Raw genomic sequence first — 17,268 nt, forward strand, 5'->3', positions numbered from 1 at the left:
CAAAATATTCAACAGCAACAGTTTCCTTCAATAATTAAATATCTAATCTTAAAACAAATGTACTTTGAACAAATGTATTCTCATGCTTTAAAAATAGTGATAAAGGAATAGGAAAAGGAAAAAAGGTCAACAGTCAAAACTTTCACTCTCTCCAAACTTTTAAACTGAGCTACTCATATTAATTAGAAAAGAATTATTTGTTGGCAGGAGGCAGCTTCAAAGAATAAATGTATTAAGAACAACTCATACCAAATCCTGTCTTTGCTTGACAGACCAATCTAGTTGGCATGGTAATGTGGTAAACATTAATCTTCAGCAAAACATTTGATAAATTTTCTATAAAAACCTAGTAGACAAGATGGAGAAATACTGTATAGGCTGGATTATGCTACCACTAAATGGCTGCAGAACTAGTTAAACAGTTGTTCACAAGTGTATGCCAGTGCCTCAAGATGGAAGTAAGTGGCAAGGGTCACACTACAGGGCTCTGTTTTAATCTCTCTGCTGTCCAACATATTTATTTATAACTTGGGACAACGGGATTTGCAAAGAACACATACAGTAGATGGGACAATAGCAAACACCTTAGAGAACAGTATTAAGATTCTCAAAGATTTTGATAAGCTGGACCAATGAACAAAAGCCGGCATGATAAATTTCAACAGAGACAAATGCAATCTTTTGGGGGAGAAGTCAAAAATATGCATGGAGATGGAAGAGATCATTCTAGGCAATAGTACATGAAAATTTTATCTGGGTGTTTGGGTGGATTACACATGGAACATGAGTTAACAAGATGCTTTAGATAAAAAAAAACGAAGAAATTTGGAAGGCAAGTAATGGAACACAACACTTAGGAGGAAGATCCTGCTTTATTGGAAGCAATGATTATTGGGTTCAAGTTCAAAGAAGAAAGAAGAACAAGAACAAACAAGAAGTTGTGACCTGGGGAGTGGGAAATTTTAAGACTTTGATTCTCTGTTTCTATAAGCACGGAAGGGATGGTGGTAGGTTTTTTTATGACATGTAAATGAGAGAGAAAAGCACTGCACCTTTTCAAAAGAGGAAGCATGTTGTTACCATGTGAACAAACAGTGGAACATTAGGAAATTAGACACCAGTCCTCAATTTAGAATGGAATGTCTGCAGTTTCCCATCCAGCTAAATTGTTGCAGAACCTGCTACTGGGCATTTGTGTCACAGGACCTGCTGCTGTCTTTTGTTTGTTGCATTTGGGTGTGTCTTCCTGCCTGGCAAGATTAAGAGGACTTTCTTTTAGGGCAGGAATAATCTCTTCAGATCTGGTGGGATTATGTAAAGGAGGGGCTGTATGACTGTGCTTGGCCTGGATCTTGTTCATGAGGTTCTATGAGTAATCCTCCAGTTTTAGTTTGCCACAAAAGGAGAAAAACTGCCACACACTCAGTGTAATTGCGCCAGTTGCGACCCTATCTGGACCGGGATGCCCTGCATACAGTCACTCATGCACTCATGACCTCTCGTATAGACTACTGCAATGCTCTGTACATGGGGCTGCCCTTGAGGACCACTCGGAGGCTTCAGCTGGTGCAGAATGCGGCCGCGCGAGTTATGATGGGGGTCTCCCGATACTCCCATGTAACACCTCTTCTCCGCGAGCTGCATTGGCTTCCAGTTGCCCTCCGGATGAGATTCAAGGTGCTGGTGATTACCTATAAAGCCCTAAATGGCATGGGTCCAGATTACTTACGGGAGCACCTGCTGCCGTCGTCATCTTCCCTTCGTCCTGTGTGCTTCCACAGAGAGGGCCTCCTCAGGGTGCCGTCAGTCAGAGAGTGTCGGCTGGCGGCCCCCAGGGGGAGAGCATTCTCTGTGGGCGCACCAGCCCTTTGGAATCAATTACTGGTTGAGCTCCAGATGGCTCCCGACTTTCGCTCTTTCCGCCGGGATCTGAAAACCTACTTATTTGAACAGGCCGGCCTGGTCTAAGGGTTTGGGGTATTTTTAATTATTTATTGTTAGGGCTTAATTAATATAATCTTATTTTAACTTTTGTATGTAGTGTTTTTATTGCCCTGTACACCGCCCTGAGTCCTTCGGGAGAAGGGCGGTATAGAAATTCAATTAAATAAATAAATAAAATAAAATAATTGTGGGCCACAACAACAAAAATACAGTGACAAGACCAACATAAGTCATTGTGTCCTCTATACTGTGTTGGCTTTAGAATACTGAAATGTGTGTTCACATCTGAGCTTTGCATTTTAAGAAGGATATTGACAAAGTAGAGGGTTTCCAGAGGAAAGCAGCTAAAAGGATTAGGGGTCTGGAACGAATAGACTTAGGATGAACATTGAAGATATTCTAAACGCCAGGATGGGTTAGCAAGCTAAAGGATTGAACTGGCAATGGAGAGATGCAGGTTAAATACATCCTTGGCCACAGAAGGTCACTGGCTGACTTTCAGTCAATTACTGTGATTCAGTCTAACCTACCTCAAGAGTTGCTGTTGAGGGGGGAAATGAGTCAAGAGAGCACTATGTACACTGCCTTGGGGTCCTTAATAAAAGCTCAGCTATAAATCCAACACATAATTAAAAGTGAAGGTTGTAGGAAATATGATAGCTCTCTTCAAGTACATGAAAGATTATTTTGTAAAGACAGGGTTAGACTTGCTCAGTGTTGTTCCCCAAAATAAGAAACAAATAGATTTAATTTATAAGGAGCAACGTTTACTTAGATATCAGGAAAAAGTTTCTTACAGTAAGAGTTGTTCAGCTGCCTCGGCAGTTGGTGATTGCATCTCACCTGAGATATGGTCAGGAAACATGAGCAGATGAGTTAATTGTACTTTATTGTAAGGCTACATTAACAGAATCTTGCAAGTCTAAAAGTACAAATCCCCTATTGTCTTTTTTTACAGCCTGATAAGGAAGGATGTTTTCTGAGTATCTTTCTCTGCCTTTATGCACCCCATTCTTATCTGATCATTTCCCTAGACAGCATCTCTTCCTCATCGCAGGTATTTATGTTCAAGCTGAATATCATCTGTCAGGGATGTGATAGTAGTGGATACCTGCACTGGGCAAGGAGTTGGATAAAATTATCCTCAAGATTCCTTCCATCTTTCATATTTTACGGTTCTATGATTTTAATTTTTTAATATCAGAGGAACAGTGTCATCCTAACCAATAAAGAGTTCAGTGCAACTCAACTCATACTCACTGAACATTATTATTCATTAATAATATGAATAGATCCTGTTACCATATTCTCCAAAAGGAAGACAGTCCTTAAATTAAGATAATCCTTCCAAGAGTGAACAAGAAATGGTATAAACCCAGCAAAAATTTCTAGGTGATGCTTTCTTAATCTGTCAACCTAGGATTGCTGATTCTGGCTGAACACCATCCATCCCTCAACAAATGCATTCTCAAAACATGTATATATCTCAAGATAACTAGGTGTATACATAGAAACCTACCTAGCCACACTACAAAATAATGGCTGGCCAGAACAAAAAATATTTATTAACTGATTCCTTATCTACAAATATCAACCAATCATTTTCACAATTGAATCAAGGAAAGAGAGAGAAATAAAACTGGATGGAATTGAGACAAGACAAGGAAGGAAAACAAAGGAAGAGAAGCCTTACAACTATGTCAACTTTAGCAGATAATTTAGCTCCAGTCAGCTCAGGCTAATCTTCAGGCTAATGTCTAAAATCACACTTTAAAAAAAAAATTGTATCTTCAGCCCCTTGTGATTTTGCCCATCTGGGGAAAGATCCTCTCTAGGAAGAGCAATGCTTGGATGGCATTATTTCCTATTTGGTATGCTTAATAAACTTCCATCAGAGTTTGCTTACATTGCACAGTTTGCGTAATTATTGATTTTAATCATTGTACATACATGAAAAAAAACTCTCTGCATATATAAAGCCAAGTAGTATGCAATAGAATCAGGACTGTTGAAACATTAACGGGATTTGAGGAAGAATGGTCATTTTAACTTGAGTCCTACTAAGCCATGATAATGAAAAATGTTGCCATGATTTAAGTTCCATTTTAATCGTGAGCAGAGGAAGATCATATTATGTTACTTTAACTGGTGCTAACCCTACCCTCTTATCTAATCCAATTGGACTTACATGGAGTTCTGTATTTCCCCCCCTCTTTCTGTAATTCCTATTGCTAGTAATTAACAGTGTATTATTTATCCAACTTCTAAACCTGCTGCTATATGAAATCTAAAAGTAAACCTAGAAGCCTAAGGAAGGAGGCGTTTGCCAGGGATGAGTGGCAGGAGCCAACCTTCCAACCCTTTCTTATCAACTACCTCTCTACCATTTTTTTTATATTATCCTGATTTGCCAAGACAATATTTTATTCTGTTCTAATCTTTTATCGGACTTCCAAACTACTAAGCTTATTTGCACTTTTTAAATTCTTAAACCACAATTTGGGTCCAATAATATGTATAATCCTCATAATACAGCTACTTTCAACCTTTTGGTGTGTATGTTTCTTTAATCCTAGAATTATGATTCCCAGTTTGCAGCACCAAAGTTCTTTGTATAAATCAAGCAAAGAAAGGGAAAAATCTGAATAAACCTATCTATTAGAGAATGATAAACAATGTTGCAAAAGCAAGTAAATCTGGCCTTTATTATAGCCTTTGGGAAAGCTTTCATAATGAAAATATAAACACAGATGTTAAAAGTGGAAGGGCAGAATAAGTTATTACTAGTGTATTATTTAGAGAGTTAACGTTTGAAATTATGTATTTCTAAAAGCATTGTTACTCTGAAAATATAGTACTCACAGTTGCCCTCTGGCAAGTCTGAGGTAGTTATTTTAAAATAACACGTGTGTTCCTCTTTGTGGAAGAACAATGCATTTATAGCAGGGCAGAGAATTTGTCACCCTCCAGTTAGAACTGGGCTAGTTTCCAGTTTCCCCTGTCTGCCCTGCTGAGTGGGCTGAGAGGACTACACCATCTATGCTATTCAGATAGTCTTTGACCACAACTGGGATCAGAACCTCCATCACTAAGTGATGTGGTCAGTAAGTGAGTTGTGCCTGATTTTACAACCTTGTTTGCTGTGGTCATTAAATAAATCACCACAGTAATTAACCAGTAGAACAACCTGCCTCCAGAAGCTGTGAATGCTCCAACACTGACAGTTTTTAAGAAGAGATTGGACAGCCATTTGTCTGAAATGGTATAGGGTTTCCTGCCTGAGCAAGGGGTTGGACTAAATAACCTCCAATGTCCTTTCCAACTGTATTATTATTATTATTATTATTATTATTATTATTATTATTATTATTATTATTATTATTATTATTATTAATTCGCACAGTCAGCCAGATGTTCAGACTGGATTTGACATTTTTGTCTACCTATTGATTCCTTACCAAGGACCTGGGATAGGCAGATGTGGATTATTATTATTATTGTTGTTGTTGCTGTTGTTGTTGTTATTATGCAAATCCAACTTCCTTCCATTGACTGTCCTTGTTGGAAGCCCCCTTGGAAGGTTGCAAATGCTGAACATGTGATCCCAGGACACTGCAACTGTCCTAAATACATTGCAGGCTGCCAAATGCCCAGATTTTGATCGTGTGACCATGGGGATGTTGCAATGGCCATAAGTGTGAGGACTGGTGATAAGTCACTGAACACATAACTCTGAACACTTATTAAATGAATGGTCATAAGTCAAGGACTATTTGTACACCCAGTATACCTCCAACAAAGTATATATCTTCACCTTGCAGACCTTCACTCAGTCCTCAAGAATGCCAGCAATGATGGGTGGAAATTAAGAAGATGAAGAGAAATAGAAATGGGGGTATCAAGAAACAATTGAATCAGGCAGGTAACCTTTAATTTGACCGGCAGCACAATTTGAATATTTAGGGTGCAACTTGGAGAGGGCAAAGGATGGTTAAACAATGTTGACCCACGGAGGCGAGGGGAAGGGAAGGGAGAGGAGGGGAGGAGAGGGGAGGAGCTTCCTTGGAATTGGGTAGGACTCTGTTTCACAAATAAGGAACATGGAAGATTTAAAGAAGGCAGTGGAAAAAAACAATAATGGCACAACCTTTCTCAACTTATTGCCATCTAAATGAAGTCAAATTAAACTTTGTAAAGATTATGAAAAATCAAATACTCAATTTTCTTCAATATTTCAAGTTGACTGCTGCTTTCTGAGGCAGGATGAAAATTTATTTTGTCCATAAACATAAGGGAAAGCTCTGGAAAATAATCAAATTGAATGCAGTGACCTAGAGAAATATAATTATTTTTATCATTCGATCAGAGGTAGCATACAGATGGTGCATGCATGAAGCCCCATCTTAATTCCTAGTACTTCCAGTTAATGGATTTTTTGTACAAGAGAACTATCTGTGATTCAAAAGAACTGAGCACTGTGAGAGAATAGCAATTACAACTGGACATTGATCTGATTCAGTGTAAAACTCAACTTCTTACTTTCCACGTGACAAATATATAACTCAGAAAAGTTCTCCAATAAAAAAGAAAATATTGGTGTAAGTGGATAAGTTTTTCCCCCCCTGTAGCTTCAAGAACTTGTTTTATTCTTAGCGGAGAATGCAAAAAGGAGAATAGAAAAATTCACCATCAACTCATTTAGGGAAAAAAGTTCTAAATACATTTAAACAACTTCATATTACAAAATAGTTGTAAATTATTTATAGTGTGTGGCTGATCTGGTTAAGCACCTCTGCCTAGCCTCCTTTCTACCAATGGGGCAACAATCTACATTGTAATGGTCTTTGTTTCATGCCATCAAATATCCTATAAATCAGTGGTTCACAAACATTTTGGCCTCCAAACCCCTTTACATTCTTAAAATGACTGAGGACCCCAAAGAACCCAAAGTTTATGTGGGTTATATCTACCAATAGGTAATGTAGCAGAAATTAAAACTGAGAAATGTAAAAATATTTATTTGACTTCATGAACCCACTGAAAGGTCCTTGGGCCTTTCTCCCCACCATTCAGTCAGAACTGAAGAAGTTTCTTTGGATGAGAAGTAAAATGTCTTCAAAGAAAAAAAACACCAAAGAAAATCCAGTTGACTTTTGGAAATCACTTTTGGGATACGTTTCTCTTCTTAAGGGCTGCAATTTATTCATAAGCCTTCAGAACAGACAAAGTTAAAACAATTACCGACAACATATATTATCTTCCATACAAGTTGATTTAGTATTTCCTGTTGGTACAAAGTTAATTTTTTGGAACATTATTTCCCATTATCTTAAAGGATATCAGGGTAATGTATTGTAGCAAACAATTCTGGCTTTCTCATAACTGACACTGAATCCCAGCAGCAAAATTATCAATTTCGAATGGGGAGGATGGAATCATCAATATTTTCCAAACTAAACTGCTTAAAGAAGAGGGGTAAAAAAAATCAACACATGAAATTTAAACATTATCCTATTGCTCACAAGATAAAGACAGATGATAGCATATTTCCTTTTGTCTCTTAAGGTAAGCTGCTTTTCTTTGGAGCTTGTTATGAGATGTGGAACTTAAGTGGTTACTGAATTTTGGATTTGGGCAGATAGTGCCAATTGGTAGGGAAGAAAGGGGTGAGGATTTTAGTTTCTATGCTTGGGCTGGGAAAGGGAAGTGAAAAGAAAGAGCAGATGGTTTAAAAAGAAACACCTAGGGAAGGAAATTGTGGTTAAGACTTACCCTGACAGTTTTGGAAAACTCTGCTTTTTGGCTCTACAAATAGGAGCAGTTTAAGGAACAGGGTGGCATTCCTCTCCTCAGGCATACCATCAGAGCAGACTTTTCTGTTGAATGGTAGCAAGTATTATCAGCACTACCAGGTAACTTTTTTACATTGTCCAGCTTTATTTGTGCATTAAAGGTAAAGGTAAAGGATCCCCCGCACATGCGTGCTAGTCGTTTCCGACTCTAGGGGCTGGTGCTCATCTCCGTTTCAAAGCCGAAGAGCCAGCGCTTGTCCAAGGACATCTCCGTGGTCATGTGGCCGGCATGACTAGACACCAAAGGTGCATGGAACGCTGTTACCTTTCCACCGGAGTGGTCCCTATTTTTCTACTTGCATTTTTACGTGCTTTCGAACTGCTAGGTTGGCAGGAGCTGGGATGAGTAACAGGCGCTCACTCTGTTATGCGGCACTCGGGATTCAACCTGCCAAACTGCCGACCTTCTGATCAACAAGCTCAGCATCCTAACCCACTGAGCCACCGTGTCCCTTTTATTTGTGCATTATCACATCTAATTCATCAACTTGATATTTATTAATTTAGATCTACACCATCTTGCCACCTCTGCAACACATGAAGACTGTGATTCCACAATTCCTTAGCTGAGATTATGCAGCGCTCAAATCTGGTTTCCTTATGGCCACTTTGGGATTTTCAGCACATTTGTTTCTCATAATGAACTTCTTAATGTGGTGATTTTTATCTGCTTTTAGTGCATGAGTTTTCATCAGTTTTTCCTCGTTAAACTGCTCCATATTTAAACAGTGGCTGTGTTGTCAATGCGCTTGACCTTGAAAGGGAAGCAGGTTTGAAAGAGGGGAAAAGGAAGAGGGAGCCCAGAGCATTAAATATTTAGGCATTCAGAAAACATGATTCCTGAAAGGCAGAGATGTGGTAGAGTCTGGAAAAACATGACCTGCATGCCAAGGGAAAGGCTTCATGACTTGCTGATGAAGGGAGAAGCATTTGCTGAAAAGGCCAGAAGACAGTGAAAAAAAAATTCTTTTGACATACCTTGTCGGTGTAGACGAAGAACAGAATCACCACCATGAGCTCCAGCACAAATATAATTAACAGCATGATGAAAAACTGTCAAGAGAAGAGGGAGCGGGAGAGAAACAAAAGTCCAGAAACATCAAAATCTGGTTTGTCTTTCTGACACTGAGCAACACATAAAATCCATATACAAAAGGACTGGGCGTATGGCTAGCTTTGGTTGGGGAGAAAAACCTGCATCTGGGTAGTACCACTTTAAATGCAGGTGGAGAATCCACTTCTTGGATGTTCTTCCACACAGGAAAACTAGCATGCCAAAGAGAAGGCTAGAGTACAGCTTTTCCTCTTGCCACACCATACTGTAAGTGGAGAGAACACTTTTACAAACAGTAGCATCCAGTGATTTGATCCTTACCTGTAGACTGAAATGGTGCACCTCGATAACTTCAGTGAGAACTAGGATGTCATCTAGATGCAGATCAACATTCCCCTTTCTAGTGGGTTTCCTCCTGATGTGTAAGGACCAGCAAGCATGGCAGCCATACTGATTAGTAATAGCAATAGCAATAGCACTTAGACTTATGTACTGCTTCATAGTGCTTTACAGCACCCTCTAAGCAGTTTACAGAGTCAGTATATTGCCCCCAACAAATGGGTCCTCATTTTACCAACCACGGAAGTATAAAAGGATGAGTCAACTTTGAGCCGGTCAGGATCAACTTCTAGGCTGTGGGAAGAGTTAGCCTGAAGTACTGCTTTCTAACCACTGCGCCACCACAGCTCTTCAAATTAACTTAGGTAATTTCTAAGAAAACAAATATGCAACCAAAGACACATGGTGTAAACTCCCTAAACATAAGATAATTTAAAATATGTATTTGATATTGAAATAAGCCTAAAACTATAATGATAATTAATCTAGAGACAAGATCAGATATTAAAAACTAGCTATGCATATCATTCTGCTGATTTGTTTTGTTTTGCTTTTTTTTTGGGGGGGGGGTGTTAATGAAAAACAATTTCAGATGACTTCAAGCTAAATGGATGAGCCAAGTATTTTCCTAACACAAAAGAATTTCCTTTATTTATTGAATTTATATTTTTACTTTCCACTAACAATTCTGCAACACACATAATACTTTTGCCTCCAGCAACTTTTCTGCTTAAAATCACTATACATGTTGTTCTTTTTCCCCTCCAGGGAAAAAGGTATTTCAAGAAACAGCTACAGGATGGCACTTAGTGACAAAATACATTAAGAAAGAATTAAGTACCCTTGCTTCTGTTTTTCCACCACTCAGCTTTGTAGAAGGTGGGATTTTTTTAAAAAAGAAATCAACGAAAAGATACAAACAACTGTACAGTATATAGGAATGGGGATAATATTGTTTAGATCATTAAAATGAACTAATTCATATTACCCAGGTATATAAATGCATAATTACCAAATATATATGTTAACCAGAAAACAATAAGAGATTTATACTTGCACTATTCCTAATTTTGGAATACCATTTTCCATTCAAAATTTATACAGAAAAATGTATCCATTACAGAAAATTAGCACAAAAGTGGATTTATATTGGAGGAAATCACAAAATATACAAAAAATGAATTTTAGAAAAAATGTATACATTAAGTGAAATGTGTCCTGAAAAGTGATGAAGACAGAGCAATAGGACAAAATGACTGCAAGGATTGGGGGCGGGGAAGAGAAATAGAGTGGAGTTTTATTTGAAATTATCTTGAGACCTAACACACACACACACACACACACACACACACACACACACACACACACACAGTTTTGTACTACATAGGGATTTTTTGTTTTAATAAGTTTAAGATTCAACTAAGAAGAGGTTATAATTCCTAGTATTTTAGTTCTCTGTAATAATTGCACAATCCTTTGGCTTCACAATAATGAACCATTGAATCCATTTACATTCTTTACATATCATATCTCTATTTTATAAATCATATGTACCTTGAAATCAGTTTAATTGTAGCTTTTTACTTCCCGGTGAGTTCAACAGTGGTAGAAAATTAATGGCTTGTTAATATTTGTTGACTTACAACTCCCAGCATCCCCAGCCAAGAATAAGCAATGGTATAAATTGTAGTTCTGCAACAGATTCCCATCCCGTCTCTAAATGATTTCATGGAGTTGAGCAAAATCCTCCTTCCTGTTTGTTTCAAAGCCTTTCTAAAATGCTTTAAAAGTAGACGCAAGCTGGATTATTTCTATGGCAATATAGCCCAAACTGACTTCCAGAATAAAAGACAAAATAAGTTTAAACAGCAGTGATAATAGATGGTGATGAAGTAGAACAGAATGTGACACCTCAGTTGCTAACAGGGACCAATAATTCTTTAAATGTGACATTTGCAGATCACCAGTTGCCTATTTGCTTCTAGATTCCATTTAAAGTATTAAGATTGGTTTTCACTCTGAAGGGTTAAGGCCAACAAGTAACAACAACCAACAAGCTGAATTGAGCTTAGGTGCACTGCTCCTTGTGTCTATTCTCAGATGCCCTTTGTTAAGAAAATAGGTTTTTCCCATTCATGTTTAGGCTGCTAACAGCTTTTACAAATTTATTTGATTAGCTTGAATATGACTGCTTAGTGCTTTAAATATTTAATAGTAAGTGCAGAGTTGGGTTTTTCTAAAAAAATGTATATTATCTTTTAATGTAAATGTGGCCTGGGACAATATCTCTTTGTCATCTGAAAGTTCCAAAAATCCCTTCCTTACCAGGGCAGCCTGGTTTAGTTTCTCTGTCTGTCACCTGCCCTCATCTCGCCCAAAAAGTAGCATAGTCTGTAAGATGGTGATATCACAATTTCATAAATGAGAGTTGACTTGAACCTGGACTGCCCTGCTTCGATAACAGCATTAATCACTGCACCATGCTGGGTCTCACTATTTTGTTTGCCACATGTGTGATATGCAATTTTCTCTCTCCTCATCTTCCTTCTCTCCTCCCCTTACATTTGTTTACTAAAATTAGACTGAAAATGCAATGCACAGAATAGGTAAATCCATCACCCTAGGATATATTGTAGGAGAAGGAGGGGCAGAACTTGGGGATGGAGTCAAAAGAGAGATAAGCCTAGAATCCCTATGTAGCCACAACTGGATTAAGTCCAACCTCTCCTGAATTCCGTGGACCCTTATCTAACTTCAAGCAGGGGCTAACTATTGGTTGAGAAGATCCCTGTGCATAGGCTGTTTAGCAATAAGTCAATTTAATTGGATATTCATGTGTAGACCTGGTCTTTTATGCCTGACAATATGGGATAAGGAAATAGTATGGGAAAATGACTCTCTGTTATTTACAGCTTTAATTTCTCCCTTAGGCAATTCAAGTAATACAGGGGTAACAAAATGAATAGACTTTCCCCCCTCCATTTAGCAACAGAGGAAGTTATGAGCAAAGGTGAGTTAATCAGATTCTTAATTTAGCTTTAAAGAATCTGAAGGAATTCCATATTTGGATCTCCCTTTACTCCTGCTCATTCTGTACTGTCAGCCCACCAGTTCTTCTGGGAACACTTTCTTCAGCCCACGTCCCTAATATTTCTGCTCATTCCAGATAAGCAAGTCACTTTATTTCCATATAAATAATGCTGGAATACTTCTATTGGAAAGAAAAATCATGTTTTTTAAGGCCTCACTTAACTACCGTGCTGCACCGAAGCATCTTTTTTTAAAATTCAGCTAACACACTTGGAACATACATCCCTCAACCCACCAAGTCTAATCCAAGAAGCTGATTACTGTCTTCATCTGTCTTGATTTACCATGAGTTGATCAGGTTTAACCACATGGATTTGACTAGATCTGATTTACAATAGCATGCTTCCACCAGCTTTATTTTAATTGGATCCATTCAACATAGACTACCAGATCCATCACCAAAAGAGTTGCCTTATTAATTTGCAGTCTTATGCTTCAGGCTTATTGGGAAGCAATTTCCATGGACTTCAGTGAAATGACTCCTCAGTTGAAACATTTTTCCTTCTATGTTTTATAACTTCATAGATTTATTAAGGAAAGGATCTAGTGTTGCAGAATTCTGCATAAGAATATGCCCCTTGTCCATCTAGCTTAGCATTATTCTCATTGGCTGGCAGCAACTCTCCCAGGCTTCCGAATAGAAACTTTTCAAGTCATACATGGAGATGCTCAGGATGAAATTTTGCATGCAGAATTTTTTTCTGCATGGAATGCTGGAAGGAAGGAATTGGTCTGCTTGACTACTTTATATCTCCTTTGCATCCACATTTTTGACTAGTAATATTTGCAGTGTGATTGCAGCTATTGTGAAAAAACTACCAACATGGGCAGAAATAAATAAAGATACAAATATACAAAGATATTTACTTTGATGATGAAGTTGGCTGAAAAATAGCTTACTGATTCAACTGTGCCAGTTGCTAGAGGGGACAAAATACAATCAACTGCATATGAAATTTTCTCCATATGCATAAATTGCTAGAACCAAAGTCAATCCAGCACAGGATTAGCTCTTTATCTAACAGATTCACAGTGCATTTGATTTTATCTATTAATCTATTGAATTGCTCAGATGGGTGGCATATTAATTGATTAATTAATTAATTAATTAATGTTTACACTGAATTCCTAATATTATATATACTGTAACAAGAAACTTCTTATATTTAGGAAGGCAGGATTGCTGTTGAGGACCAAAGGAAAGGAACAATGCTCAAAAATTGGATTTTTTTTTAAAAAAACAACTCTGTAAAAACATTAATCTGAAAGTAATTCCCAAAAGGACATTGTGGGATTTATTTCTAAATTAAGCATGCATAAATTGTGGCTATAAATTAACTTTCTAAAGCAAATGTTATTTGCCAAGGTCTTCTCAAACAAAAGAGAAAACTGAGCAGGTTAGATAGAATGCATTGTATTACCATTCAAAACCATTCAGAAGGCAATAACTAATTTATTGCACCAAATGTCTTGAAATCTCAGCAGAGGATTTTCCTTTGTGAACTGCAAGCCCTTGTGAGGGAATACATGTATTCCTGTGTGTGTGCTGCAGATGTTTTGAATTATGCTGATATTGTACGCAGTTTGGGGTTATCTCTATTTTTTTTATTGTTCTGGTTTTGCTTTGGGATCCATACAAAAGAAAAGCAACACATAAAGCTGATTAAATAAATGTGACTAGATTAAAATAATGTACACAATGGAATAATGATAAAAGAATAATGAAATGTTCCATAAAGATTGCAAGCAGATATATATATCCGCCTGAGGATGACGGATGAGATTTCGTTGAAACGTTGCTCTTATACCTTCAATTCTACGTGGGAAAAAACCCGAATGACCAAAGATCTACATATATATATATACACATATATATATACACATATATATATATATAAATGTTTACCTTGCATTTCTTATCTTATCTATCCCTCTCAATATTATATTATATTCATGTCGTCTCCAGCAAGAAAAAAAGGATATTAGGGATTTTTATCAGTCAAGGAATTTTGGCTGGCGGGGTCCAGGACAAGGGCCTTCTCTGCCATGGCTCTTAACCTGGGGTGAGATTGGCTCCCACCTTCTCATCTTTTGCAAGAGCCTGAAGACTTGGTTCTTCCATGTGGCTTGGGGCCCCCATGGGGGAATATCACACTGGAGGTGGTTGATTAATTAAGAATTAATCCCACCTCCCTGCCCTTGCACATCCAACTCCCCACCTCCTTTCCAACCTTGTGACCGTGATTTTACTTTGATTATATTGCCATTTTATTGGGTAACATTTATGTCTGATGATTTTGATGTTTTTATGTTGTAAACTGCCCAGAATCACTTTGAAAGATGAGATGAGAGGCAAATAAGTTTAAGAAACAAAGAGACAATGATATTACAGAAATGGAATAGAATGGAAACAGTCAACAGCTCCTGTTCACTCTCCTTCTCCCCCCCATTTCTAAGTCCATGTGTGCTGTTTCTTTCTAGCCATTACATCCCACATTTAATAATAAGGGGATTGTAAGAATAGAATAGAATAGAATAGAATAGAATAGAATAGAATAGAATAGAATAGAATAGAATAGAATAGAATAGAATAGAATAGAATAGAATAGAATAGAAATATTTTTTTATTGGCCAAGTGTGATTGGATGGGATAATGTGATGGGTTTTTACTTTTTGATTTTAAACAATATTTTATATAATATTTATGATTTTACATGTTGCTCTAAATGACAAATGGAAATGAGTTATATTTTAATAAATTAAAGAAATAATATTTTTTAAACTCCCAATTTCAAACCTGTAAAATTTCAGTGGTTAAAAACATAATTTGATGAATGAAAGCCCAATCTTTCATCCAGCACCTTTTCCATAATAAAATAAAGGTCAAACAATCTAGAATGAAAACCATGACTTGTCACTACCCCAATTGTGATCTTCCCCAGTTCTTATTATTAAGAGGCTTAAATTAAGTTTTATCTTCTACTGTATTCTACTAAGTTTAATGGGCAAAATATTCTCTGGCTAGCAGCAACGCTTCACCGGATTGAATCTAAATTGGCACATAGTTGTAATCATTTCTCTATCATAAAATTGCCTTGACAGGTCACATGAGAACAGTATCTTTTTTTCCCCTACCAGATGTATCTACAGAAGCTGTGCTAAGTTCTGCTTGTAACTATTGGTCTTCAGGGGAGGAAAAGATAATTGTCAGGGGTGATATAGCTACAGGTATTGTTGTGTCTACAACTTAAGTTATTCATTTCATTTACTCATTTAAGGATTTTATTTTACTTTCTTTTGATTATGTATAATGTATAATTTATGGCTGAGCTTTTTATAGTAAATCAAGGAGTAAGACAAGGAGACTGCAACTATATATGTGGACAGCCATGTTATTTTTAATTTGGTGTGGTTGATAGTAACCCTACCAGCTTCTGAAGGTCTTTGATCCCAGTTTTCAAATGCTGAGCAGTGTTTGTATTTAACTGATCCTGCCAAACATATTGAAACTGACAATCTCCAAATTAGATAGCAAATAATTTCAGAAGATGGAAAGCACTGATATATTATGTCACCGCAGACTGAAAGCTCATGTATAATTGACTTTTCATGTATCAAATACTTTTTCTGATTCAAATCTATTATACTTACGATCTATGTACAACACAGGAGATTACTTTTTCCATCAGAAGCTACCACTAATATTGGAGAAAGTTTTTTATGATAACACATCACAGAGCATTTGATGTTAGATGTACCAAAGGACTTGAAAACTTATTACAAGTGGATCTAATAGTCAAATCTTAGGCTGACTCCAAGGTTACACTAAAGGCAGCCATAATATTTATTTTTATTTTGGGGGGAGAAATCAAATAGCTTGGAAATGAAATCTGGACAATATATATGTCTCTAATTTTTCCTTCTATACATCAAAAATGAAATTATAAATTGCCTGGATAGGATTCTAAGCTTGTAACTTTGCTCATTTCCACTTTAAAGGAGCTCAAGTAGAAAGGCTGAGAAATACTTCTGCTACCACATTCATGATAATAGTCCAGATTGGCATACATCAGTATAATACATATTAAATAATTCAGACCCAAACTACAAATGCAGCTACTTCTCTGTATTATTTTCTGACAACCATATTTAGAAGAATCATTATTTCTGTTTTATCTGACCTGAAATACACAATTCCAATAAGCCAGCCAAATTGTATACCAGGTTCTATGATTAAATAGAAGGAATAAAGGGAAAATCAAGTAATAAAAGGAAAATCAGCACCTGGAATAGCACAGTTAAGTAAGCTTCCCAGCTGAAATGCTAAAAATAAAGAGAATAAAAATGAGCTTTCCTATGGCTCCTGGGGATTGCAGGCAACCGACAGAAGAACGATTTATGACCTGAGACAAAACAATCCCAATTGAAAGCATTTACACAGAACCTCACAAAGATGATTAATCTTACTTTGCAGTGATATATATTTCACCTTAGAAGTTTCTGGTAGCTAAGATGGTATCTGAATAAGGTTGCTTAGGATTCAGGAGAAGATTTCTAAATTCTAAACTCTGCCCCTTTTTCTATTGGGAATGTTTGTTTAATTTTTGAAAACACACTGACTCTAACTATAGTTATATAGTAATAGTAACATATAGCTGGAAAGGTTGGGGACCACTGTCTTATTTCAATGCACAGTGTCTCCTGTTTATTCTCTTCTTTCTCAATTTGAATTTGAATGTTCCCCTGCATGCAGCCATAATCTATTCGCTTCCCATCGCCAATCAATTTCTCTCACAAACATATTCAGAAAGTGAAAGTCCTGGCATCACGAATGCCAGACAATGCCTATATCTGCCCACTCTTGGTGCTTTACCTTCTATTGTTTTATCTTTTCTTTCGAACATGGCTTTTCAGGGGTTTAGACAGTAAGTTCCTTAACTAAGAGCTCCAAGGCACATTCATGTAGAGCAAGGGTGTCAAACTGCCAGC

At 37.1% G+C, this 17,268-nt stretch overlaps 1 protein-coding gene across 2 annotated transcripts in view; it reads right to left on the bottom strand.

The window, feature by feature from the left end:
* The window catches only part of TSPAN4 (tetraspanin 4), a gene marked incomplete at its 5' end in the record, with an annotated part of 744,217 nt that overhangs the window by 57,274 nt on the left and 669,675 nt on the right, over nt 1–17,268 (bottom strand). For both annotated transcript variants that reach the window (XM_083350677.1, XM_083350676.1), the window contains one exon: nt 8,775–8,849. In XM_083350677.1, the coding sequence (XP_083206803.1) occupies nt 8,775–8,849 (75 nt within the window). The remainder of the gene's footprint in view (nt 1–8,774; nt 8,850–17,268) is intronic.

The sequence above is a fragment of the Vipera ursinii genome (genome assembly GCF_947247035.1).
Source record: "Vipera ursinii genome assembly, chromosome: 1".
NCBI lineage: Eukaryota > Metazoa > Chordata > Lepidosauria > Squamata > Viperidae > Vipera > Vipera ursinii.